The sequence below is a fragment of the Corvus cornix genome, chromosome 13 (genome assembly GCF_000738735.6).
Source record: "Corvus cornix cornix isolate S_Up_H32 chromosome 13, ASM73873v5, whole genome shotgun sequence".
NCBI lineage: Eukaryota > Metazoa > Chordata > Aves > Passeriformes > Corvidae > Corvus > Corvus cornix.
In genome coordinates, this window is record NC_046343.1 from 7,265,750 (window position 1) to 7,289,982 (window position 24,233).

Below are 24,233 nucleotides of genomic sequence, written 5' to 3' on the forward strand. Positions count from 1 at the left end.
TGTGTCTCTCTCCTCTTTCCCCTGCTTGTCCCTGGCTGCTGGATTAGCAATAGCAGGCACCGGGCAGCAAGGCGCCATCAGCGGGACCGGATGCCCGAGTGCAAGGACTGGAAAGATGTGTCACAGCAGGACGCCGTGAACCCCATCGAGAGCATTGACACCTGGGTGGAGTTCGTGGAGGGGCGGAACAAGGTGAGGCTCTATTCCAAGCCCATCCTGGGACAGGGAGCTGGAGACGGGCACGGGCACGGAACTCCTTTGCAATCAGCCAGGACAAGTGGCCTGGAAAAGAGCCTGGCAGAGACAGATTTGGGGAGGGCTTCACACCTCTGCTTCTAAAGTAAACCATCAGCGGCCATTCCCAGCCCTGGGGCTCCGCAGTACCAGGCAGCCCCAGGGCGAGGGAGAGCTGTCATCTTTGAGAAATTACCCCGTGTCCAGAGAGGCTCCCACTGGGGCTGGCTGCACAGGAGGGATTTCATGGATTGCTATTGAACACAGGGCATCCAGCTAGGGAAAGCATGGGGGGTAGGTGCTGTGGGGGCTCCCATGGCCATTTCTGAGCATTTTGTATGAGCTGTTCTGCAAGAACTAAACCCTGCTCATCCTGGTCAGGAGAGCAAGAGTCACAAACTGGCCAGGAAATCTCTGGCCTTGGGAAGGTGTATGTGTCTGGTGGGGCATTTCATCTGGCTGTCCCCATCCTGCTGGGGTGAGGGTGGTTTGGACAAGCTGGCATCCATCTGCCTCAGCTTTGTGAGTGGGAGCAATGTGTGCCCCACAAAGCCACTTCTCCATCACAGCATTTCCTCTCTGGAAGGAACATCTCTCCCTCACTGCAGTGTGTGACCTGCTTGCTGCTTGTTTCTTTCCGTGTCCCTGGTAGCCATGAGTGTCAGGTCTGCGCCGTGACGGGGTTCCTGTCCCCACTGGTGTCGGGCACCAGGCGCTCACAGAGGGATGCAGAACAAACAAATGGGCCCCTGTTTCCGAAAGTCACTTCCTGTTTTCCTACACACCTCTAAAGGCACTTCCCGTCCCCTGGCCTGGCCGGGAGTTCATCACTCTGCCAAAAGGGTGGCAAGGGCAGATGCTTCTCCTCCCAGAGCAGCTAAAGGGAGAATGAGGGATTGATGTTCCTCAGGGACGCAAGCAGGGGTGGTGAGAGCTCCTGGGTGAGAACCCCTTGTGTCCTACTATGGATGTGATACTTGTATTGGTCCTTTTTGATCCTTCCCTATTTTCCTCATTTTCTTCCTCCTATTCCTCAGCTGCGTCCTTCTCATTCCATTTGTTTGGTTGTAACTCTCCTGGAGCTTCAACTTAGGTTGTGCATCCCACAGGTGTGCAAGAGCTCTGGGAGAAAAGAGCTCTTCCAGTTACAGTGGGATGCTACATCCTCAAATCTGCTTTCTCTCTCTCTCCTTGTCCTTTCTGCCTGTCTTCTCTTACCATCCTCCTGTTTTTAATTCCATCTGTAAAGGCCAGAATGAGCCACAGGATGTGCAGTGCACAGCCATGCACTGCAGGCAGCGGGATGATGTCAGATCAAGAAACCCCAACTCAAACATAACACTGCAGATCAGAAGGAAAATCCCCAAGAAACAGGAAAGACACCAACAAAAGTGCCAGCAATAGGGTCACTTTGGCTGTGTGAATAACCCCGAGAAACGGAAAAGGCAATGCACAAAAGTACCAGTAATAAAGTCACTTCAGCTGTGTTGAGTATGCACTGAATGAATGACTGTTCCTTCTGGTTAACATAACCTAATACATTGCCCCTCAGAACGGAAATGCTTCCCAAAGTCTATGGGATGAATAGTAAAGGCAAAGAAGTTTCCCTGAAGGAACACGTTAATTTTTCATTTTAAACACAGTCTCATTAGAGAGATTTCTGCATGTGCTTAACTTGTTGTTTAAGCTGGAGCCTCAAACTGCAAGTCTCCTCTAAGGGGAGTGCTTGTAACACATTTGGTAGCTCACACATGTGCAGTGTGAGCCAAGAGGAGGAGGAGAGCAGCCTTATTCCCCAGCTGCTTTTTCTGGCTTATTTGGAGGCAGCATGCCCTGGGTCCATGCTCCCAGGATGGCAGCTTGGCTGTTTGCCCAGTCTTAGTCATGTCTTGCTGGAAGGAGAGACAAGGAAGCTTTTAGGACCGTGTCTATGTACACTTGGAATTCAAAGGGAGAAGATGAAAGCTCTTCCTGAAGGGATGAGAGCTGGGATATTTTCACAGGTTTGATTTCTCCTTATGGGTAAAAGGAGTGCTTTAAGGTCTGTAAGTACCTGTAAATTCCACTGAACCCTGTGGGACACTAAGTAGTCACTTAACTGCAGAGGGCTCAGGGAATCAAAGCCCTGGTGTCCTTTCCCTTTCTCCCCACTGTTATAAATAAAGCTTAGCAAGAGCTTAGCCATCCCCTCAGCCCTGCATCATGTTACTGTCCCCCTTGCTGAGCACTGTCCCCTTTGTGACCTGAGGGGCTTTGCAAGAAGTTTGCTCCCATGGAGAGGCATCTATGCTGACTGGGCTTCATAAAAAGAAGCAGAGATTGGGAATAAAATCATGTTGTTGTTGCTCAAGCCAACAGATAAAGCTTGATATGCACAAAGGGCTGTAGAATAAGGGGATATTTTTGCATAACCCTTTCCCAGGTACAGCTGTTGGGGGCTTTGCTATCTGCCAGACAGCAGCAGCGATCCTACTTCTCTTCCCTGTTGCTCTTCCTAACTCCTCCATATGTTCTCTTCCCCCATCAGACAGTCAGCAAACTGGCCATCCAAGAGGCCAATGTCTCAGCCATGTACAAGTGTATTGCCTCTAATAAAGTGGGTCGAGATGAGCGGCTGATCTACTTCTATGTGACCAGTGAGTACTGCAAAATCCTCCTCCCACCTGCATCAGCCAAGCTCTCTGCTTGAAACAGGCAGGTCCCTAGAGCTGCCAGATCCTGCCATTCACAGGATCTTCAACAGAGACTGCTGGAAAAGTCAGCAGGAAAGCAGGGCTAACCCAGAGCTCTGCTGGGTGGCAAATGCCTGAAGCCCTGGCAGCAGATAGCACAGGGACAGTTGGGCAGGCAGACCAGGGAATGAGCCAGCACTGCCTGTGCCTAGGTCCTGAAGCAGCCCTGGCAGGTCCTGGGCAGGTGTTGGGCTGGGGACATCCCGCTGGCTCACGCCCAGGCAGCTCCCTGGGCTGGGAATGTGTCTGGTCCAAGAGCATCCTCTAGTGGCACCGCCCGACCCTATCCCAGGCCAGGTCCCGCTGGCCCCAGGCCCCGGCAATGATCCCACGGGATTTTGGTGGTGAGAGGAAGCTGAGAAACCAGAGCCCAGTGGTGTGGGCTGGAGTCATGGCCCATAGGCAGCTGTATGAGCCTCCTGCCAGAGGTTCCCCGTCCTGGCGGGAGCCTGTCCCTGTCTGCTGGGACAGGGAGCCCAGCAAGGGCACAGCAAAAGCTTATCTTACGGAATGAGAATTCCATAATAAAATTCCCAGCCCAGAAGGCTGGGCTCATGGCCCTTGTTGTAGTACCTGTGCTGTCAGAGCCACCAGCTGTTGTGAAGCCAGATGAACATCTTCAGTCACTGCTTCAGTAATGCTCTCCGTGCTGTTGTCCAGGCTGCTGTGTCACTGCCTGCACATGTAAAAGTGGGCATGGATGCAAACCAGAATGCTGCAGCTGAGTTGGGAGCAGTAACAGCCTAATTCAGATCTCCCTGGCTTGTTTCATTTTTGACTCCATCTTAATCTGGCCCTGGGACTTGAGCATATCCCGTAGCATTCACTGGGCTTAAGCTGTGGTTGCCAGCAGTTTGCATGTCACAGTTCTGGTCTACAGTGGTTACCTTTACCCTGGCTGAGGACAGGCAGACCTCAGAGAGCTGAGCCCAAGGAGACAATTTCATTGTGTTTGGCAGCTCAGCCATGAAAACTCATTCACATGTTCATTTCCTTCCTGAAAGCCATTCCAGACGGGTTTGAGATTGAGTCCCAGCCCTCGGAAGAGCCCATAGAGGGGCAGGACCTACAGCTGAGCTGCAATGCGGACAACTACACCTATGAGAACCTGCAGTGGTATCGGCTGAACCTCTCCAAGCTCCACGATGAGGAGGGCAACCCCCTCGTGCTGGACTGTAAGAACGTCCACCACTATGCCACCAAGATGCAGGGGGAGCTGCGCTTCCAGCCTGACTCCAACGATGCGACCTTGCTGCTCACCATCCCCAACATCTCCCTGGATGAGGAGGGAGATTACGTGTGTGAGGTGCAGAACAGGAAGACCCGGGAGAAACACTGCCACAAGAAATACATCTCTGTGCAGGGTGAGGGTCCACAGGGCTGGTGGGAGTGACAGAGGAGAGCTGGTGCTCTTGCTGCCATCAGCTTCCCAGTCCGTCCCCAGGGGAAGCCACACAAGCAAGCTAAACTCAAGGTGGCAAAGGCAGGGCACCTGGGTTCTCAAGACACCCTTCATCAGGGGTCAGAGACCCAAAGCCCCCCAGGAACACAGATATTCTTTTGATCAATCAGTTTCCCGTTTTCCCCTCCTCCTCTCTGTGCTGCTCCTCCAGCCCTGGAGATCCCCCGCCTCAAGCAGAACCTGACAGACATTTGGGTGAACGTCAGCGACTCCATAGAGATGCGCTGTAAGGTGGACGGCAACCATGTTCCTGAAATCAGCTGGTACAAAGATGAGAAACTGGTGGAAGAAGTGTCAGGTACAATGGGCTGGGGGTGGATCACAGGCAGGGCATTAGTCCGGCAGCTGGAGAGCTGAAAACTGCTGGGTTCCAGGAGTTGTTATGCCCAGATAAAGATACCCGTTCTCTGAATCAGCCAAACCCTGGTTTTAATCACATTCTGTCCTAGTTTGATGCAGTCTCGCTGGCTAAGTCTATGCCCCAGGGCCTGGCTCAACACTGTCTGTGCTTGTGCACATTCAGCTGGACGGCAGGGAGAGAGAAATCATTCATGTTCTTACTCTCAGCTCAGTGCCTGGCATCTCTGATTACGCAGGGACCAACCCAGATCTCATGGAAGGAACATGCGAAGGATCCAGGCACATTGCAGAGGGAAAGCAACAGGTTCTGAAGATAAAGCAGAACTTGACACGCCAGCTAGACTGCCTGGGCACTGTCCCTATTCAGCATGATCAGTGGGGGATTTGTACTCTCCATACATTGCCTGGGGAAGGCCCCTCCAGGGTGTTTCTGGGGCCATCAAGAGAAAAGCCTTTACCAGCTGGTGCGATGTCATTCTACCATCTAAAATGAATCAGCCAAAAAATGCAAGCCTTATTTTGAGCCTGAGTCCAGTGTACTAATCTTCCCTCCCTGTGAGTGCCCACCACAGCCCTCTGTGCCTTACAGGGATTGACCTTGCGGACTTCAACCAGAGGCTGAGCATTCAGAGGGTGAGGGAGGAGGATGCTGGGCTCTACCTGTGCAGCGTCTGCAATGCTAAGGGCTGTGTGAACTCCTCGGCCAGCGTCTCTGTGGAAGGTACCAGCAGCCACGATACCTCTGGGGATGTGAAGGGGTGGAGGAGGAGTTGTGACCAAGCCCATGCCTCTTCCCTGTGGCAGTGGGAGGCAGTGAAAGCCCCTTGGCCTTGCTGGTGGCATGGTGCTCTCACAGGAGGATCTATAGTCCAGAGCATGTTTAGCTCAGGCAAACATGCCTCCAGTCACCCCACATCCTGATGCAGGCCATAAGGAATGGCTGAGTTGGGGCATGGAATGCAAATCCCTGAAGCTATGATTTCCCTCCCATCCCGCAGGCTCTGATGATAGGACCAATGTGGAGATTGTCATCCTGATTGGGACTGGAGTTATTGCTGTTTTCTTCTGGATCCTACTTATTCTCATCTTCTGCAACATCAAAAGGGTAGGTGACTGTCTGTGCCCCAGGCAGGGCGTGTGGCATATCAGGGCTTGGGGCAGCACCAGTGCTGTGATGTGGGGCTGCATGACAGCACCTGCTAAAAGGAGGTCATAAAAGGCTCTCACTGTCAAGGACAGGGTGCATAAGGGCTGTGGTAAAGGAGGTGACTGGAAATGGCCTTTGCTTGAGGGGGTAGCAGGTCAAGGCAGGCAAAGATTCCAAATCCCGTTTGGGAGTCAGCACCCAGGGCAGGGAGGGCACCTCCTCACCCTTTGTGTTGGCTGGTTCCTGCAGCCAGCCCACGCAGACATCAAGACAGGCTACCTCTCCATCATCATGGACCCCGGCGAGGTGCCTTTGGAGGAGCAGTGCGAGTACCTGCCCTATGATTCCAGCAAGTGGGAGTTCCCACGAGACCGCCTGCGCTTAGGTGAGCCAGACCCCCTCCCTCCCACTGCACACTGCAGCCAGGGCTTCCCACCAGCCCTACAAACTCACTCTCCAGGTTTCTTAACACACCTCTGTGTGTATTTAATGCTTTCTCTCTGCCTCAGGCTTCCCATCTTCTTCCCCAGGCTGTCCCTAAAGCCCAGCTGTGCCTGGGAAATCTCTTTAGGTCTGACTGTAGACAGGTCTGAGCCAACTGTAAGCCCAAACCTCCTCAGTGTATCCACACAGGTATTACTGAAAACAGAAGACCCCTTGGCATGCTTTAAAACACATCCCCCTATTTTCCAAGTGGGAGTCTGGACGGAACAGCCCAGTTCACAGCAGGTACCCCAAGTTCAGGACCAGGATTGCATCCATTATTGTCCTCATGCTGAGACACCTACCTGCAGCCTCTTCCCTCTGTCTGCCAGAGTTTAAAGGGCAGCAGACTACCTTTGAGGCACAGAGCAGTGACATTAGTCCTGGCTGCTGTGCTGCAAGGGGTCGTTTACCTTTCCCACACACAACAACTTCTTGCTCGAGGGCAACAAACAGCCCCTCACTTCTTCATGGCCATTTCCTTCCTCTGCTTTGTCCATGCCAGCTCTGTCTCAGTTCCTCTCATCGTCCTTTCTCCTATTCTCACTGACACAGTAAGCAGCCACCTGAAAGGGCACATGTTCCATTCCTTCCTTTTCCTTTATGAAGTTTTTTCTTTCTTCTTCCCATGGTTTCCTGTTGGGATTTTTGTTTTCCTTCATTCTATTCTTCCTGTTCTGCACCTGCCTTTTTTCACACTGACTCTCCTTGTCCATAGGTAAAGTCCTGGGTCATGGTGCCTTTGGGAAGGTGGTGGAAGCATCAGCATTTGGGATCAATAAAAGTAACAGCTGTGAGACTGTAGCAGTCAAAATGCTGAAAGGTACGTGAACAGTGAAGCAAAACATGCAATGTGTGTAGACAGCAATTAATGAGGCACCTGCCAGGGAGCATCCACCCTGTAAATGCCTGTCTTTTAATCAATGGCTTCTTGGCCTCAACACAGTTGATCCTGTTTGGCCCCATTCAGCTGCACTGGGAGGCTGAAGTGGCAGAACAGACAGCAGGGATTTGGGGAACTCCGCTTTCAAGGAAATTTAGCTGTCTGCAAAGGCAAAGAATGAAATCTGTCTCAAAGGACAAAGAGGAATCCAGAGCCCCTCTTTGGCAGGTCACTGAAGGAAGTGTTGCTCCCAACTGCCTTCTTCCAAATGTACCTGTATTTTGTGTTTATGGGCCAGATCCAGAGCTGGGTAAGGAAGCAGGTTGCAGCTCTTATCCAGCTCTGAGGGCTAAATTGGCTTTGCACCCAAAACCTGGTCTATCCAGAGTGAGATTTTAAGCTTTTATAGCCTTGCTTTCAAACAGGCACCCAAAACATTATTCTGTAATTTGGCACCAAACAAAACACTGAAGCAGTCTGTGGCCAGAAGTAGCCTGTACATGGAAATCAAGTCATGGCTCATCTGAGCAGTATTTACTGCTGCAAATGTACAGCTCATCTGCACAGCAGAAGGAAGCCTGGTGTGCAAGGTTGCTTTACAGTCCTTTGAGGCAAGGCTCTCATCTGGCCCTTCAGCTGCAGCTCAAGAGGATGCTTCTGTCTCTCAGGCTAAATTTACAAACTCTCAAGTAAGACAAAATGCATATGGGGAAGCGGAAAAGTATGAAAAAGGCACACAAAACCAGAAAACATGCTCTGGGGGTAAAACAGAGGGTCAAGAATTGATACGAATTGGACAATTGAGAGAAGATGCAGTACAGAGATCTGGCAGGAGCATGACACTGTGTTTGCTATTGAAGAGGAATCATCAAAAGATATCTGGGTTTGAGACAGATCCTATCTTCAATTGTGATAAAAAGAATCAGATGTCTTTTGTTCCTAATTTTCTTTCAAATTGTTTCATGGCTTGTTATCTTTGTTTGGAGGCCAAAAGGGCAGAGATTCAAACAGGTGCATCCCTATGAAAGTCTCAAGTGATCTTTTTCACTGCACAACTATCATAAAGAAAAATATGTTGGGCACAGATTGTGTTGTCTTTTGTTCTGGGTCCCTGCACTTGCAGATAGCACCCTATGTGTTACAGCAGGGATCCTGGGATCTCCAGACAAGGCTCAACATTTCATGTTGGAACATGCAATAACAAAATGTACCAAGGCTTTGAGGTCACAGCCTCCTCAGCAAGACACATTAACATGCTGCTAGAGAAAGGTGGTGAGGGGGAGTGAAAAGCTGTGAGGAGGTGTCGTGACATGGTCTCTGTGTTTCTAGAGGGAGCTACTGCAAGCGAGCACAAGGCACTGATGTCAGAGCTGAAGATCCTCATTCACATCGGGAATCACCTCAACGTGGTGAATTTGCTGGGTGCCTGTACCAAACCCAATGGTAAATATCCCAGGGCAGCAGGCTATGCCTGCTCCCAAAGAGCAGAGCTTGTCCCGTGTCTTTTTGCTGTCCACATGTGTGATCACAGGGACGTGTGGGGAAGTTATTAGTGTGTTTGTGTGTACTTAGAGCAGATGTCACAGCTGACCAGGGCTGCACATAACACAAGTTGTGGCAAATTCTGACCAACTCAAGCTGTTACCTCTTGCCCCAACCTTTGTTCTCTTCTCACCAGGTCCACTCATGGTTATTGTTGAGTTCTGCAAGTATGGAAACCTCTCCAACTACCTGCGGACCAAGCGGGAAGGATTCAGTCCTTACAGGGTGAGTAGCTTCCTTTGCTCCTAGGGGCCTGTCCCATATCTAGGGAAGGAAGACATGCAGCCTAATACATGATCTGACAATGTGACAAAGATACCCTCTGTCCTTCTTTCTGCAAAGGTAGATGCTTGCAGGCCAGAATTACAGTTTAAGAACAGGAAGAGACTGTGCAGCTCGTGGGTGCAGGGGTTACAGTGTGTGTTGCCTGCTGAGGGTTTTGGGTTGTTCCCTTGCCAGGAAAAGTCTCCCAGGCTGCGTATTCAGGTGCAGTCCATCGTGGAGGCAGTGAGAGCAGACAGGAGGAGCCGCTCCGGGACCAGCGACAGCGCCATCTTCCACCGCTTCCTCATGCACAAGAGCCGCACAGCGCAGCCCATCCAGGAAGGTAACACTCAGCCTTGGCAGCAGCTCCTCACCTGCAGCACCAAAACTATGCTAGACTTGGCTAGCTTGGGGAATGTGTAGAGAATATCAGTGAGGAGCTAGGAGCCAGCCTTGGAGCTGATCACTGTTGCATGTCAATTCCCTAAACAAGGCTATTATACCATCTGTTGTCTCTTGTAATAGACACCAGAAACTCAGAAGGGAGGATTAAGTCCCTTTGGGTATTTTAGCCTGAAGAAAGGAGAACTGAGGGGAATCTCGGTGAGTCCTCCCTAGGACAGAAATTATGAGCTGACCTTCAAAGCCCCTTCTAGTCCTGTTCCCCACAACTCTCTGACTGATGTGCTGGAGGCTGGACTCATTATTCCAATTAGGACTGAGGACTAACTGTATTTCACTGAGGAACTGGCTGTATCCTGCAGTCCCAGAGAGAAGCAAAGAGGACAACAGATCTCCAATTGTCTAATCATTTTCTTTTACTTCTGGACAGTGGATGACTTGTGGCAAAGTCCCTTGACAATGGAAGACCTCATCTGCTACAGCTTCCAGGTAGCACGTGGCATGGAATTCCTGGCATCCCGAAAGGTGAGTTCAGCTTTCCTTTGCTCACCTGATCTTTTGTGCGTGCCTGATGAGAGAGACCTGACTACAGCCACCTTTCAGGTGACACACAGCGATCTGTCTCACACTTCTCACTTCTCAGGAAATATGAGATAGTCATGTGTACACAAAGCTGGGAAATTAGTTCTCTTGCATTTCAACCTCTCCTTAACCATCCCTTTTTGAAATGTTTATCTTTAGCTTCTTCCCATTTCTACCATTCCGCCATTACAGCTCAGGTTTATGGGGGAAGGGAGGTGCTGTACACTTTCTGATTGTGGTTCCTGTCTGTCTTATTTTGCCCCTTCCTCTTTGTGTGCCCTCAGTGCATCCATAGAGACCTGGCAGCCCGCAATATCCTGCTGTCAGAAAACAACGTGGTAAAGATCTGTGACTTCGGCCTCGCCCGGGACATCTACAAAGACCCCGACTATGTCAGGAAAGGCAGTGTGAGTGCCATTTTCTCAAACCCTTTACAGACTAGGCCCCCTTGATGAAAAGATGAAAAAGCAGGAGTGGAATTACTTGCATGGCTGGGACCAAAAGCCACTGGACCAATGACACATGTCCTGTCCTCCTCCACCAGCAGATCTCTGTCTCCTTCCTTCTGCCCCTCAGCCTGTCATTAACTTACTCTTCCTTATACTCTTTCATCCTCCTTTCAGTGTCTCCATCCCTCTCTCTGATGTAATCAAACCTCCATTCCTCCATGGAGAGAGGAGCAGGGTTATTGGCTCTGATTTCCTTTCATCCATTTCATCCTTTTGCTACAAGAAGGGCTGTCTTGGGACATATTCCCACCTGAACATTTGTGTCTTGCCTCTCACTCCTGCAGGCCCGTCTTCCACTGAAGTGGATGGCTCCAGAAAGCATCTTCGACAAGGTCTACACTACCCAGAGTGATGTGTGGTCTTTTGGGGTCCTTCTCTGGGAAATCTTCTCACTAGGTGAGTGCTAATGAGGGTCTCATGCTGCTGAGGGAGACACCTCTACCAACGTAGCAGTTTGTGGGTGAGTCTGTGCAGAACAGACATTCTGAAGCACATCTAAGGACTGATGGGAAGCGACATCAATGTAGGCAAAAAAAATGGAGGCCATATCCACCCATGAACAGAGTGATGGGGACACAGGCATGCAGAGCTGGTCTCCAGCTCACTGAGGCAGAGAAGCCTGACTCAGGCAGCACTAAGGATTGGGTTGTGTATGAGAAGTGACCACATCTCTCAGTGTTCTGGGAGGAAGGGCAGTCACAAAAGGGCAGTCTCAAAATGACTGGTTTCTGATGGCACATTTCATGTTCCCACCCTTCTCTGAACCTTCTTTAGGGGCATCTCCATATCCTGGAGTCCAGATCAATGAGGAGTTCTGCCAAAGGCTCAAAGACGGTACCAGAATGAGAGCACCAGAGTATGCCACAGCAGAAATGTGAGTCAGAAACCTCAAGGATTCCAGCACTGGTCAAAGCAGAGGCTTCTGTGGCAGGGCAGAAACCTACCAGATCCCAGCATAGAGCAGGACAGGCCCCTCTGTGGGATGCAGACCTTTCAGCCAAGATAGGGGATGAGCCAACACATCCTTCATTCTAAGCTGCTCTCTAGGTATCCTTGCATGCCCGTGCTGGGATGGGTCTGTAAGTGAGCACTGTGCTTTCCTGCTCTGGAGGGTATCAGAGGGGTCTGAATTAGCTCCTTGTGCCTGTTATTATAAGTGCAAAACAAAGCAACCCCCTGCCAGTAAGTCCACCTGGCCATTGTGCTGGGGGTGCCAAGCTTTCCTTCCCAGTGCAGGAACTGGTTGTCCCAGTGGGCACCATGTGGGTGGGAGCTGTGGAGTGGGGCAGGAGGGAGTTTCTGTGGCATAAAACCAGCATCTCTTCTTGGCAGCTACCGTATAATGCTGAGCTGCTGGCATGGTGATCCCAAGGAGAGACCGACTTTCTCCGACCTTGTGGAGATACTGGGGAACCTTCTTCAGGAAAATGTTCAGCAGGTGAAAACCCCTCTGTGTCCCTGCTCTGCTCCAGAAAGCTCTTTCTTCTGTCATCACCAGCTCCTTCACTGTGCTCTCAGCTGTCTCCATGATCAATGCAATACCTTTGTGTAGGCCAACCAATAACACAGAGATTCCTGGGTCAGAGGTCTATTTCCCAGAGCTGTTGGAGAACTCATTTATGCAACAGCCTTTTAGCTGCATCCTCATAAAACTCTGCTCCTTGCAGGGCAGAAGCCCTCTCAGTCGTCATTCTAGTACTTGCAGCCTAATCCCCAGATGATTATTTGAAATTCTTCAGCTGAGTCAAGGCCCTGGTACTTCTGCCTCCCACATGCCTGCATAATGAAAACCAGGACTTGGCCAGGGTTTCTGAAACTCTGTCCTCAGATTGAAATGTCAGGGCCATGTGAAGCAAACAACTGTTACATTACAGCAGTCAGTAATACGATTTCTTTGAATGTATTACTGATCACTTCCATGTGGAAACTCACCAGGACATTTAACTGTGATGAGCGTGCAGCTCTGATTTTAACTTTTTCTTGATGTTCCCTTTCAGAAAATGATAACTAAATGCTTGAGTACTATCTCATCCTGACGTTCCTGACTTTAACCTTGCAGCAGTGGTTCCCAGCACAGGCATGACTAAGCCACAACGACATTGCCCTGGAGCACAGTACTCTGTCCATGTAAACTGGAGAACTATGGGATTAGGTTGTTTTCCTGCTCACACACACCTCCATACATCACTCACAGCTACTTAATGCAAAGGTCACAGAAATCTCCAACCAGATATTTTGTCCCAGAGAAATAAAATTCATAAACCAGACATTTTCCTTCCCAGCTCTGACAGCTTCTGCCTGTGGAGCCTTTTCTCGTGAGAAAGTCCTCCCCTTCTTGTAAGGCCATTTACTGTTCTTCCTACCAGGAAGGGAAAGATTACATCCCACTGAACGACTCTCACAGCTCAGAAGATGATGGTTTCTCCCAGGTGCCTTCCTCTGCCCAGCAAAACTCAGATGAAGAGGACTTTGACATGAGGATACGCTGCCACAGCCTAGCAGCAAGGTGAATCCCCTCTGAAAAGGGCAGAGAGAGCCCAGCAGGCAGCCAGCAGCCTGACCTCTAAGGGAGCCTGAGGGATATGGGGAGAACCCAGATGTTTGAAAAATCCCAGGTGATAAGGTGTGATCCAAGCACTTAAGCCGTAGCATCTTGCTTATAAGAGCAAAATTACTTTATTTTGCTGATAAGGAAGTGCTGATTTGTAAGCCTATGACATTCCTTCTTCTCCTCCAGCTATGCTGCCAGCATATCTGCTCCTAACTGACCCAACAATTAGTCCCAGGCCTCTCCTCCCTGGCAAGCTATGATAATGTGATGCCTGGGATCTATATCTGCTTATCCCTAGTGGAGAGGTCACTGGGGCCTGATTCAGTCAGGAAGTCTGGGTGTTCCCCACTGCAGAAGTAGTATGGGGTTATGAGGCCTAAGGTGACCCCATTACCCTCCCCAAATCCACCATTTGGGTCATCCTCCTCCCTGCATACTTCAGTTGCACAGTGAGGAGGTTGGGTTCAGGTCCTGTTCATTCAGGACATTGACTCTTGCCATTACTGAAGGCGCTATGCTCTGTTGGCAGATACTACAACTGTGTCTCATTCCCTGGTTGTTTGACGGGAGGAAATCAGATCAGGTGTCCATCCAGGATAAAGACATTTGAAGAGTTTCCCATGACACACACAATGTACAAGGCACACCCGGTGAGTAGCATCTGAGTGGATTTGAGTGGGGGGCAGCTCTTTTCTGACACCTTTACTGTTAAGACTGTGGAAGGAAGATCACTCCTATCTTATGTCAGCCTGTCTGTGTCATTCCTGTTAAGTCTATTCAGTCCTATGCACATTCATTTCTTCCTCTGGCACACAGGGGTTTCTCTCCACCACAGTTCACACTGCCTTAGTGGGAAACAGGGAGGTTAGATATACAAAGGGGGGGGTACTAAAAAGGACCACAGAGAAGACCCTGCTCTTCACTCTTCTCAAATCTGTGAACACAGCCTGGTTAAGCACACTGAAATCCTGCCAGGACTTCTCTGGGTAAACCCAGAGTGCTTATCTGCAGCCCCTGTATCTTGACCCACACGGCAGTGTGCAGTAGGGACCCTCCTGGTCTCGCTGAACTGGACTGGTACTGATATCTCCTCTAGTGGCAAAACTGAAACCATACCTTTTGTCTCGGAGGAAAATATCACCTCTCACAGATTTGATGGTAATACATCTTCCAGCCAAGGGACACTCTTTTTTCATTCCCCAGAAGTGGCACTGAACTAAGCACACAAATCTTACCTTTTTATGTGCTTCTTTTAAGCAGGTACCTAAGAAAATCAGATTCAGCAAAACTATGGAGCATGCTGGTAAAGTGCTCCTACCTCTTCTTCCCCATCACACATACACATGATCTCATCTCCTGAATGATTTCTCCTCCCTTCCCACTCTGATCAGTTGACAGAGATGTTACTGATAACTCCTGTTGCTTCCTTTCAGGACAATCAGACAGACAGTGGGATGGTTCTGGCATCTGAGGAATTTGAGAGGATAGAAAACCGACACAGAAAAGAAGGTGGATTCAGGTACTCCTTAAGCCTAGCCACTGAGGCTGCCCTGCTGCCAAATGCAGTGAGACCAGGAGACAGCTCCTGGTATCTCCCCATATGCTGCACTGCTTGGAGCTCTCAGCTGTGGGCCCTGAGCCAGATAAGTCCACATACTCCTTATCGAGAGGCAAAACACAGGAAGAACAGACAAGCCTGCTGTTTTCTAGGGTTTGAAAATATAAACTGTGCCCATCAATGAGAATGTGCCTGTTAAGATAATGAGGCACAGTGGAGTGGTGGTGTTAATGAGACTGGTAAGGCTTACTGACATTTTCTGGTGAAATATATCAGGGCTCGTTTAAGCGGTGGCAGATGGGATGGACAGAAACTATGTGGCTGCCACCTTCCTCCCTCAGCCCTGACCCACAGGGTACAGGGCCCTGATGTGGTGGTGCAAGGATGGGACAGGCCTTAGGAATTCCCACATGCTGACATGGAGTCTGGCAGGTTGAGCTGGCACTCTCAGAGCTGAGGATGTTATGGATGGTTATGTCCTTGCCCCAGGCTTTGAAACTGGGTGAGAACCTGTGCAGCTCATCTCTGCCAGAGCAGGCTGAGACCTTGTCTCTGTGACAGTGTGTTGAGCAAGCCATGTCACCTCATATGTAGACAAGGCCAGTCCCAAGCCTCTTCCACATCTCCTCTGCCTCCCAACATCAGATTGGACTGGTCATTGTCTTTTCTCTTAGCCACAGCCCTGTGACCTTTCTGCTCTTGTATCATACTGTCTTCTGCTTCTTGTCCTCTTTTCCCTAAGGCATGTTCCTGTTGTCTCCTACACCTGGTGTCCCGTCTCCTGGAAAATACTACTCTTAAACCTCTCCTTGAATGAGCAAATCCTTGCTCTTGCGATTTCTGGTATTGGCATGCACTGAGATGGGCCAGATGATTTCCTCCCACATCTTCTTCATCATCTTCCTTTGTTCCCTTTCCCCCATCCTGGCAGTTGGTTTGTATTAATTGCTGTTATTCCTGCCAGGTCTAGAAACAATTAAGGCAATGTCTCTTGTCTCTCCCTATTCATTGGGGTCCCAACCCTTCCCTGTATCTAGAAGGTATTCCAAATGTATCTAGAAGAGCTGAACTAAGCATACCAGGTTATGTGTAGATTTGTCACAAAACATACAGGCTGTGCTTAGATTTAGAGCAAGGCCTGGTTTTGTGCTTTGAAATGGAGATGCAAGTCCATTCCTGACCCTGTCTCTGCCCCGTGCATTAGAAGATGAGACTTTCTGAAGCTGGGATCTCTCTAAGCAGGACAGAGGCTTTCTAGGAGTGCCAAGGTTAATTCTCTGTGTCTCTCTCCCTCACAGCAGTAAAGGGCCCAGTCGAACCGTGGAGCTGTCGGGGGAACAGTCAGACCTGCGGGGCAGATGTCGGCCGTTGTATGCATCCCAAGTCGGAGGCCAGACTTTTTACAACAGTGAATACGGGGAGCTGTCGGAACACTCTGAGGATGGCAGCTGCACCCCGCCTGGAGAGGGGGCCAGTCCCCCCACTCTCCACGCTTCCTTCTTCTCCGAGCAGTACTAATGGCACCACGCCCTGGAGGCAACAGCCAAGGCATCCCCCCTCACCCTCCAGGCACGTCATCGGGGTCAGTCAGAGCTTCTCCTTCAACCTATGCCCAAACCCAACAGGGAACCTATCCCAAATGGATGGGGAACACTGATGTCCTTGGAACCACAGCATGAACCACGCAGCACCTCCAGCTGCAGCTTCCCCGTGCCGCGACTGGAGAGAGCACCTCACTGATTCCTCATGTTTCTTTTATTCCTGCACTTCAGACAGATGCATTCTGCCGGAGAGCAGGTGCCAGTGTTCAGCACTACGGCACCTTCTGCCTAACATCCAGCCTCCGCTCAGATCAGCTTCCCATTCAGAAAACCCATTTCAGGTCAGATATAAATAGATCTGTCTTAGTCTCAAGTTTCTTCCTGGTGTGCAGCCTGAATGTTTTTCCTTGGATTGCTTCCTCCTCCCCTCATCATGATGTCAGCCGCTGAGCTGTGGAGCAGAATCAAAGGGAAAAAATCCCTAGTGGTATTAGCAGCAAGAGCAGGACATTTTAAAGAGGTGTACAGAGAGATCCCAAGGGATCTTTGTAAATGCTCATGCATGCTGCTCATCCTGAGCAGGTGCCAGCCTCTCCATCTCCTCTGCAAGCAACATCCACACCTCTCTCATCTCTGCTGGGAGGAAACCTGCCAATCTGCCTTATCACTAGGATTATTTTAGCCATCTCAACACAGCTAGTGCTGAGTAGGTCATCAGCTGATGGCTAAAGTGCTCCTGGTGAGATAAACAGCAACTCTTTTTGCAGGCCCTGTGCAAAACAGGTTATTTTATGATCTCTGCTGGGAGCAGGTTACTCACAGGTCTGCTGCTCTCACCTTCCCCTTCTCCCAGAATGGTGCTGAGATCATTTGTTGCTCAAGTGAGAAATTAAAGCAAAGCTGGGTCAATTTGAGCTGGCTTCTAAACATAGAGTTTGCTGGGAGGAAAAAGATCAAAAGGGCAGGGAGTGAAATGTTTATTTTCAAGCTGCTGCAAAGCATTTTGGAAACAATGGAAGGAACAGTGCTTCAGCAGTAAGGTGCTCTGGGTTGCATCCCCTTGTGTGTTGACATCACTGAACACATGGAGCACAGCACCTGGCCAGGGATCAAGCCCTGATTCTCCTGGATGGACAGTTCTGCACCATGACCTTTCCTGTCTCCCAAGTTCCCTGACTCAAAGGAGGCACTCTCTGCCCAGCAGGTTCCTCTCCAGTTTCTTTTGTAGAGCTTCCAGCAGAGCATACTTGTCTCTGGAGGATTAAGAAACAGTTATTTGTGGAGGAAACATCTCACTTTGGTCTTTTGTTTCTAAGAGATACCACGTGAATTTAGAGCTCTGGGGAACCTCCGCAGCCCCTCTCTATAGATTTCTGTACTGCTGCCTCACCACTTCCCACCTACTTCTTTCCATCCTGCTCCCAGTCCAAGAGCTCAGCCACAGAGCACGGTTACATCACTGCCTCAGGAGTCTGCGTGAAAAGGCTCATTTGAACTGCTTGTCATCATCTCTTCTCCCACATGCCCATGGCTGGCAGAGCTCTTTGCACCAGGGCATCTCAGCACCAGGGAATTTCTGCTTGTGGGCCACGCCTCTGTCACACAGCCAAGGATTTGGACTTGTAAAACTGTGTTTCCTGTCAGATGTACAGCTTTCCCAAACTGTATTTCTTTTCCAGCAGAGGGTTTTACGCGTTTCCCGACGTAAGCCTGTGAGTCCTTATGGATGATGTTGCCAAGTCTTAATTATAGTTCTCCACACAAGTGTAATGGGGAGATTTATTTAGCACATGGGAAAAGCACGCCTGTCATTCAAATTCTCTAAGCCTGTGCAGCTTGCTCAATGTTCCCCTCCCTTTTTGTGTCAGCAGCATGACATGGCTGCAATTTCCATGGCAAAAAAGAGGCACAAAACCAGATCAGCTTGAGCCAAACTGGCTCAGAATGTGGAACTGGAAACCATGTATGACAATGAATTCCCTGACTTCTACTGGTGTCCCCTGAAGTTGCCAGGAATTTGAGCATCTTTAAGTAATTGTTACGACTCAGTAAGAATCCTCTGGCAGGAGCTGCTGGAGAGCCAGGACAAGGAAGTAGGACAGCCAACAGCGTGTAGGCCAGATCAAATTCTCCTGCCCTCATCTTGCCCTGCTTTTTGAACTGGTGGTTCCCTTGGCAGAAGGATGGCTGCATGTGCCTCATGCTGCTAGAGGTTTCCACTGGCATTGACATGGGTAGAAGGTGACCAGCTGAGCTAAATTCAGGCTGCTCGCTGGGTGATGTGCATCCATAGGACTCAGACTCTCTTGTTTCCAGTGCTCCACAAAGAGTTCTCTGCCTGGAAATAGCCCCATCTGAGAGAGGGCCCAAGAAAGAGGACTACAGACAAAATAGTAGTTAAAAACCAGAATTTCTAAGTAGCTGCAAGTCCCCGTCCATATGTGAGGGATAGATATGTGCCAACAAAGCATGACATTTGCAGGGCAGTGGCAGGATTCCTCAGCAGAAAGGGGACAGAGGAATTTTAGTGCCCAGGCTGGTTGTCAGCGTGGACATCCAGCCAGTACAGCAGCACTTTTTCTCTAAGTTTAGCTGTAAATTGCTCACAAGCATCCCTGTGGAGAAGGGTTATGTTGTTAAAACCATTGTTAACAATCCCCTGCTTCACCCCGGGGAAGGCACTTCTGTGTCATCTGATTTTTGAACATTCAGCTCCACAGAAGTTTATTTTCTCTCTCTTGCACCATCTTGATGGGGGGTGGAATCAGATCCTATTGTATCTGTGTCAACAGCATTGCATGAACAATGCAGCATGATAGGAGCAAAAGCTGCTCCGCTTCAGACACTCCTGCTGATGAAGAACAACTGTAGTGTGGGATACTGAAGAGTTGTTGAGACAATTGTACTTTTGCTCTCTAAAGGTATACTAAAATTAGATGTGCAAACCTGATAACCCTTCCCACTCTCTTGAATTATTTCTGGCTTTTTATTTTTACAGTCTCCAGATAAGCATGACGTGAAGTTGGTCTGTTTTGGGCTTAAGACGTGAGACAGGAGTGTTGTCTGTCTTTCCACAGCAGCAAGGGAGTATTTCAATGTTTAAAACCCAGGGTTCGATAATTGTGCCTGCTCTGTTCACAATGCACTCTCTGTTTTGTTTTGTTTTGTTTGGGCTTCTTACTGGAACTCAACACTGAAGCTAAGCTATTTATCATCATCACCTTCCTTTAAAATGGCTGCTTCCACTCTATGCGCAGTCTCACTTTTCCTTACAAAGTGTTGGTGTTGAGAGGACATTCCTCCCTCCTGAAAACAAAGTGTTGGGTCCCCTACTTGCAAATACGCGTGTGTCTCTGAAGAAAATCCTGTGTATCAAGTAACACTACATTTATATTGCAATATTTTAACCTGGTACCCGTTGTTGCTCTAGCAGCATTCAATGTTTCAGTGGGCTGCCTTTGAAGCAAGTAGGCTAAAACAGGGGTTAAGTGTGAGTACAAAGCATGGTCTGTGTGAGTGTGTGTGAGTGTGCTGTGGGTGAGTGTGTGGGTATTTGCACGTGAGTTTTCCTACCAGTGAGCATATGTGAGTGATTGTAACTCACGTTGAGTGTTGTCTCTGGAAGTTCACAGTTATATATCAAACCAGTTAGAACACTGCTTCCTTTCCTCTCTTCCTATAGTACTTGTTATCCTTTGTCATTAAGAGTTTTGTTGTAATATCTAAATGTGAAAATGAATAAAGTCGTAACTGGCAGCTGCTCTCTGGTTCCTGGGGCCACCTCTGCCCCTGGGGCAGCCCAGCCCCAGCACATTTTGGGTTTATTATTTTTACTTTTGTGTCTGTTTGCATTTCCCCACATCCTCTTGGAAACAGCTGGACCTTGTGGCATTTCCATCCAGGATGAAACTCTGTCTTTTCTCATGGCGAGGTCGGATTCTCTTCAGCTAAGCCCTCTGGCAGGAGCAAGCACAGCACCCAGCCCTGTGCCCCGCATCCACCGTCTTTACCCACTACCTCGGCCCTGGGGGTCTCGGCCCTGGAGGTCTGCAGCCCTCCTGTCCTCTTTCACCACGCCAGGGGAACCAGAGACCCCCGGGCCCCGCTTCTCCTCAGGGAATCAAACCCCTCTCGGACCCCCTTTCTCGGAGCAACACCCCCCAGACTGCTCTTCTCCTCATGGTACCAAACCCCCACAGACCCCTCTTCTCCAGGGCATCAACCGCCCCAGGACCCCTCTCCTTCTCAGGGCACCCAACCCCGCCTCGGACGCCCGTTCTCCTCAGGGCACTGACCCCCCGGCCCCGGTCCCCCTTGTCATTATGGCACCAAATTCCGTCCCAGTTCCCCTTTTCCCCACAGCACCGAACCCGCGGCCCTCGGCCCAGGCGAGCCCCTGGTGGTGCCGCTGTCGGCCCGCAGGTGGCGCCCTCCCCCCGGCGCCGCGGGTCCCGGCGGGAAGATGGCGGCGCGTCTGTGGCCGTGTCACAGCGCAGTGAAGGGCGGGAGCGGAGCAGGGGCGGAACCGCGGCTGAACGAGGTGTTCTCTGTGAAATGGGACATAAGAGCATTAATGAGTATTTCCCTAAAAAAAAATCGCCAGGAGTTGAAGGAACGCTCAGGCACAGCCCCCTCGTTACCCCTGGGTTGGCCTGTGAAGGCATGAGCACCATTTGTCTGACTACAATAATGTCCCCTGAGGAGCCGTCAGTGGCAGAGGCACAGCTGAGGGGACAGAAGGAGGACATCTCCGCTCCTCTCCACCGCCATCCCTTCATCCAGCTCCACCATGGAGTGAAAGCGTCCAAAAGGACCTTTTAATTCTCCTGTCCCCATCCAGGGACCTGCCCATCTGGGGAATGAGGAGATTGAAGCTGTTCTGCTCATGAAGTATTCCATTTTGGTGCATCCTGGAGCAGTGCTTGGCTGCTTCTCTCCTGGGGCCATGAGCAGTCCCCTTTGGCTGCTCCTCGCCTGCCTTCCAGCCCATCCATAGGGCATCCATAGGACAGGCTGGGAGGCGGGTGAGGAGCAGCCTCCCAACTGTGTGAGGAGGGATGGGGATCAGGATGGGGATTGAGGTGGGGATAGAACCAAGGAGGCAGCCCTCACACAGGCATTGGAGCGCCTCTCTGCAGCAGAAACAGCCCACAGGGAACCAGACAGGGCAAAATAAAAACCAGCCATTTCATGCCGTTAGCAAAGAATTGGTGAAGCTCTGGCCCCTTGTTTTGCTTTTAACATAGCCAGTGAATGCTTCCTCAGTGCTTTTCAGAAGTGCTTTGAGATCCTTCTCCGAAGGTCAGCGCAGTGATAGCGAAGAATCCTTCAGGCTCCCAGGACTTCTTGGTCCCTTCTGAGGACATTTCGGCAATAAAGCACATGACTTTGCATCAGAATGATGCAGAGCTCTTAGTGCTGAGAAATCAAAGCGAGAACAGCTCCAAAACATGTTCTGCACACTGCAGTATCAGTGTGTCAGCCACAGCTCTCATCCTCCGGCTGGGATGAACGTTTGGGTGAAATGAGGAGGCAATCAATAGCATGTGCTTCCTCAGCCAGCATTTACCAAGAAGAGCAAAATTAAATTTAAAAAAATGTAAGCAGAACATTCAGTTTCTGCTTCAAAGTCATTTCCTGGATTGTAATGACATTTCTACAGAGCTTTGCAGAAACAGCTTCTCAGAGGATTTCACAGAACCACACATGCCTTTAGCAGAGTCCGTAGGTCCTTTCTGCTCCAAGACGCAGGTTTGCAAGCATGCTGCTTTCCTCGGAAATGGAAGAGGTCTCTCCAAGGACAGGATTAAACTACTTACATCTCAATGAAATAAACAGACTCTGCTTCGACAGTGTAATCTTATGTGCGTGTCTGACCACGTGCATCGCAAGTGAATAAAATACAAAAGCTTCCAGAAGAAAACAGGTTAATAAGATGCGTAGGTTAAACGCCAGGCTTATCTGAGGGCCTTCCCATGCAGCTGGGGAAGTCACTAAGGAGACCGTATCTCAAAAGAACAGCTCCACAGCCTTTTTTTTCAGAAACTTAGAAAATATCCTAACTCACAGTCCTGCAGTAATTGTTCTCTTTGTTGTAACTAATTTTCAGTTAGTTTGCCTTTCAAAATCCAAGGAGGCCATTATACTATTTTGTTACATCTCCCAAGAGACTGAAATCCTTAAAACTGTGTTAGTTGATCATTCATCAAACCCTGTTTTACAGTATTTCCTGGAATTAATATTTATTAAGAATATTTGAGTGTACAATTTCCCTCCCATTTTAGTATGTCAGAAGTGAGTAACACCAAATTGGGTAGGGATGACTGAATCCTTACACAGAGGCTGTGCTGTTCCTGCCCCAAAGCTCTTTCAGTTCTACCTGGACAGACTGAACACATCCCACCTCGTTTTCACACACACACAGCTCTTCCACCCCCTATTTCTGACATGCTTTAAAACTCTTTATCTTTTTGGTGATCAGCGCTCCTGAACTGGAAATATTTTTCTGAAAAGATGCTGAGGAGCCATGGGAGCCTGTATGTGTCCCTAGATCTTAGCTGCACCAGAGAAGGTTTAGTTTGGACATTAGGAAGTCTTTTTTAACAGAAAGGTGATTCGATATTGGAAGTGACTGCCCGGGAGAGGTGGTGGTGTCACTGTCCCTGGAGATGTTTAAGGAGAGAATGTATGTGGCACCGAGTGCCATGGTCTAGTTGACATGCTGGTGTTTGGTCCCACTCTGGACTCGATGAGCTCAGAGGTCTTTTCCAACCTATCTGATTCTGTAATGCTGTGATCTAATTCCTTATGGAACCGCGGGTCGCTGGAGCCCGGTACCATCCCGGCCGCCCCCGCTCGCAGCTCCCAGCGCCCACAATGACATCATAGGCCGTGCCCCCGCCCCGTGCCGGACCCCGCCCCGTGGGCGTGATCCTCGCCCAAGCCCCGCCTCCCGTCCTCGTGGCGCGGGGTGGGGCGTGCGGCGCCTGCGCAGAACGCGGGGCTGCAGTCGAGGCGCGGGCGCGGAGTCGGAGCCGCGGGACGGTGCGGGGGCCCCGCTGCCCTCGGGGCGAACCGGGCATGAAGCGACGGCTGCCGGCTGCGGACGCCGGGCTGGGCACTGAGCTGCGCCGCCCGCCGCACTAAGTGGGCGACGAGCCCCGAGGCGAACCGAGGCGGCGCGGCGGGCCGAGTCCGGGGCGACCCCCGCGGCTGTGTGCGAGCGCGACTGAGGCGGTAGCGGCGGCTTCCGCCAGCAGCCTTCTCTGGGCTGGCGAGGGTCTGCGCGGGGAGGGGGCCGCGGCACCGCCCCCGCCTCCTCCCCTCCCCTCGCCGGGCGGGAGCTCCCCCGCGGCAGCGGGCGGGCGGTATGAGCGCGGCGCTCTGAGGGACCGGCGGAGCCCCGAGGGACCGGCAAAGCGCCGCTTTCTCCGAGCAGCCTCCCTTGGGAGCCGCGGCGGCGGATCGGACTCGGCTGGGACCTGCCATGCCTCCCCTGGCTCCTCCCATGGCATGAGCCCGAGCTCTCCTCCCCGCTCCGCCTGCTTTTGGTCTCTCTCCGCTCCCGGGCTGTCAGATGGGATAGGACACACCCGGGCGTGCGGGGCTTGACGCTGCCGTGGGGGAGCGGCGGAGGCAACCGGTGACGGCCGTCGGCTCGCCTGGAGTCGAAGATGAGCTGGCGGTGGCCTCACCACCACTGGAACGGCGGCTCCTCCGTGCTGCTGCTGCTGCCGCTGCTGCTGTGGCACGGCCGGGTCCGGCCGGCCGGCGCCGACAACGCCAGCCAGGCGTACTACACCGCCCTCATCAACGTGACGGTGCTGAGCCCCGAGCGCGGCGGCCCCACGCTGCTGCGGATCGACCGCGGCCGCTACGGGCAGGACTCCCCCAAGGTGGAGGTCAAGGGGCTGCTGGTGGCTCCCGTCCCCATCAACGGAGGTAACGCTTCCCTCGCTCGCTGCCGGGTGGTTGGTCCTTGCC

At 51.0% G+C, this 24,233-nt stretch overlaps 2 protein-coding genes across 7 annotated transcripts in view; both read left to right on the forward strand.

Moving 5' to 3' along the window:
• Positions 1-20,006, forward strand: part of FLT4 (fms related receptor tyrosine kinase 4) — a 57,731-nt gene extending 37,725 nt beyond the window's left edge. For 2 of the 3 annotated variants that reach the window (XM_039559721.1, XM_010399770.3), the window contains exons 11-30: positions 48-192; positions 2,762-2,870; positions 3,971-4,330; positions 4,580-4,726; positions 5,378-5,509; positions 5,787-5,893; positions 6,185-6,320; positions 7,137-7,241; positions 8,631-8,744; positions 8,980-9,068; positions 9,303-9,450; positions 9,940-10,034; positions 10,376-10,498; positions 10,885-10,996; positions 11,375-11,474; positions 11,933-12,038; positions 12,967-13,106; positions 13,681-13,801; positions 14,585-14,670; positions 16,008-20,006. In XM_039559721.1, coding sequence (XP_039415655.1) covers positions 48-192; positions 2,762-2,870; positions 3,971-4,330; positions 4,580-4,726; positions 5,378-5,509; positions 5,787-5,893; positions 6,185-6,320; positions 7,137-7,241; positions 8,631-8,744; positions 8,980-9,068; positions 9,303-9,450; positions 9,940-10,034; positions 10,376-10,498; positions 10,885-10,996; positions 11,375-11,474; positions 11,933-12,038; positions 12,967-13,106; positions 13,681-13,801; positions 14,585-14,670; positions 16,008-16,227 — 2,695 coding nt within the window. In that variant the 3' untranslated portion in view covers positions 16,228-20,006. The remainder of the gene's footprint in view (positions 1-47; positions 193-2,761; positions 2,871-3,970; positions 4,331-4,579; positions 4,727-5,377; positions 5,510-5,786; positions 5,894-6,184; positions 6,321-7,136; positions 7,242-8,630; positions 8,745-8,979; positions 9,069-9,302; positions 9,451-9,939; positions 10,035-10,375; positions 10,499-10,884; positions 10,997-11,374; positions 11,475-11,932; positions 12,039-12,966; positions 13,107-13,680; positions 13,802-14,584; positions 14,671-16,007) is intronic. The other variant, XM_039559722.1, reaches the window with a different exon arrangement.
• Positions 20,007-23,239: 3,233 nt separating this feature from the next.
• Positions 23,240-24,233, forward strand: part of RNF130 (ring finger protein 130) — a 55,789-nt gene continuing 54,795 nt past the window's right edge. For 2 of the 4 annotated variants that reach the window (XM_010399928.3, XM_039559415.1), the window contains exon 1: positions 23,240-24,191. In XM_010399928.3, coding sequence (XP_010398230.2) covers positions 23,924-24,191 — 268 coding nt within the window. In that variant the 5' untranslated portion in view covers positions 23,240-23,923. The remainder of the gene's footprint in view (positions 24,192-24,233) is intronic. The other 2 variants (XM_039559414.1, XM_039559413.1) reach the window with 2 other exon arrangements.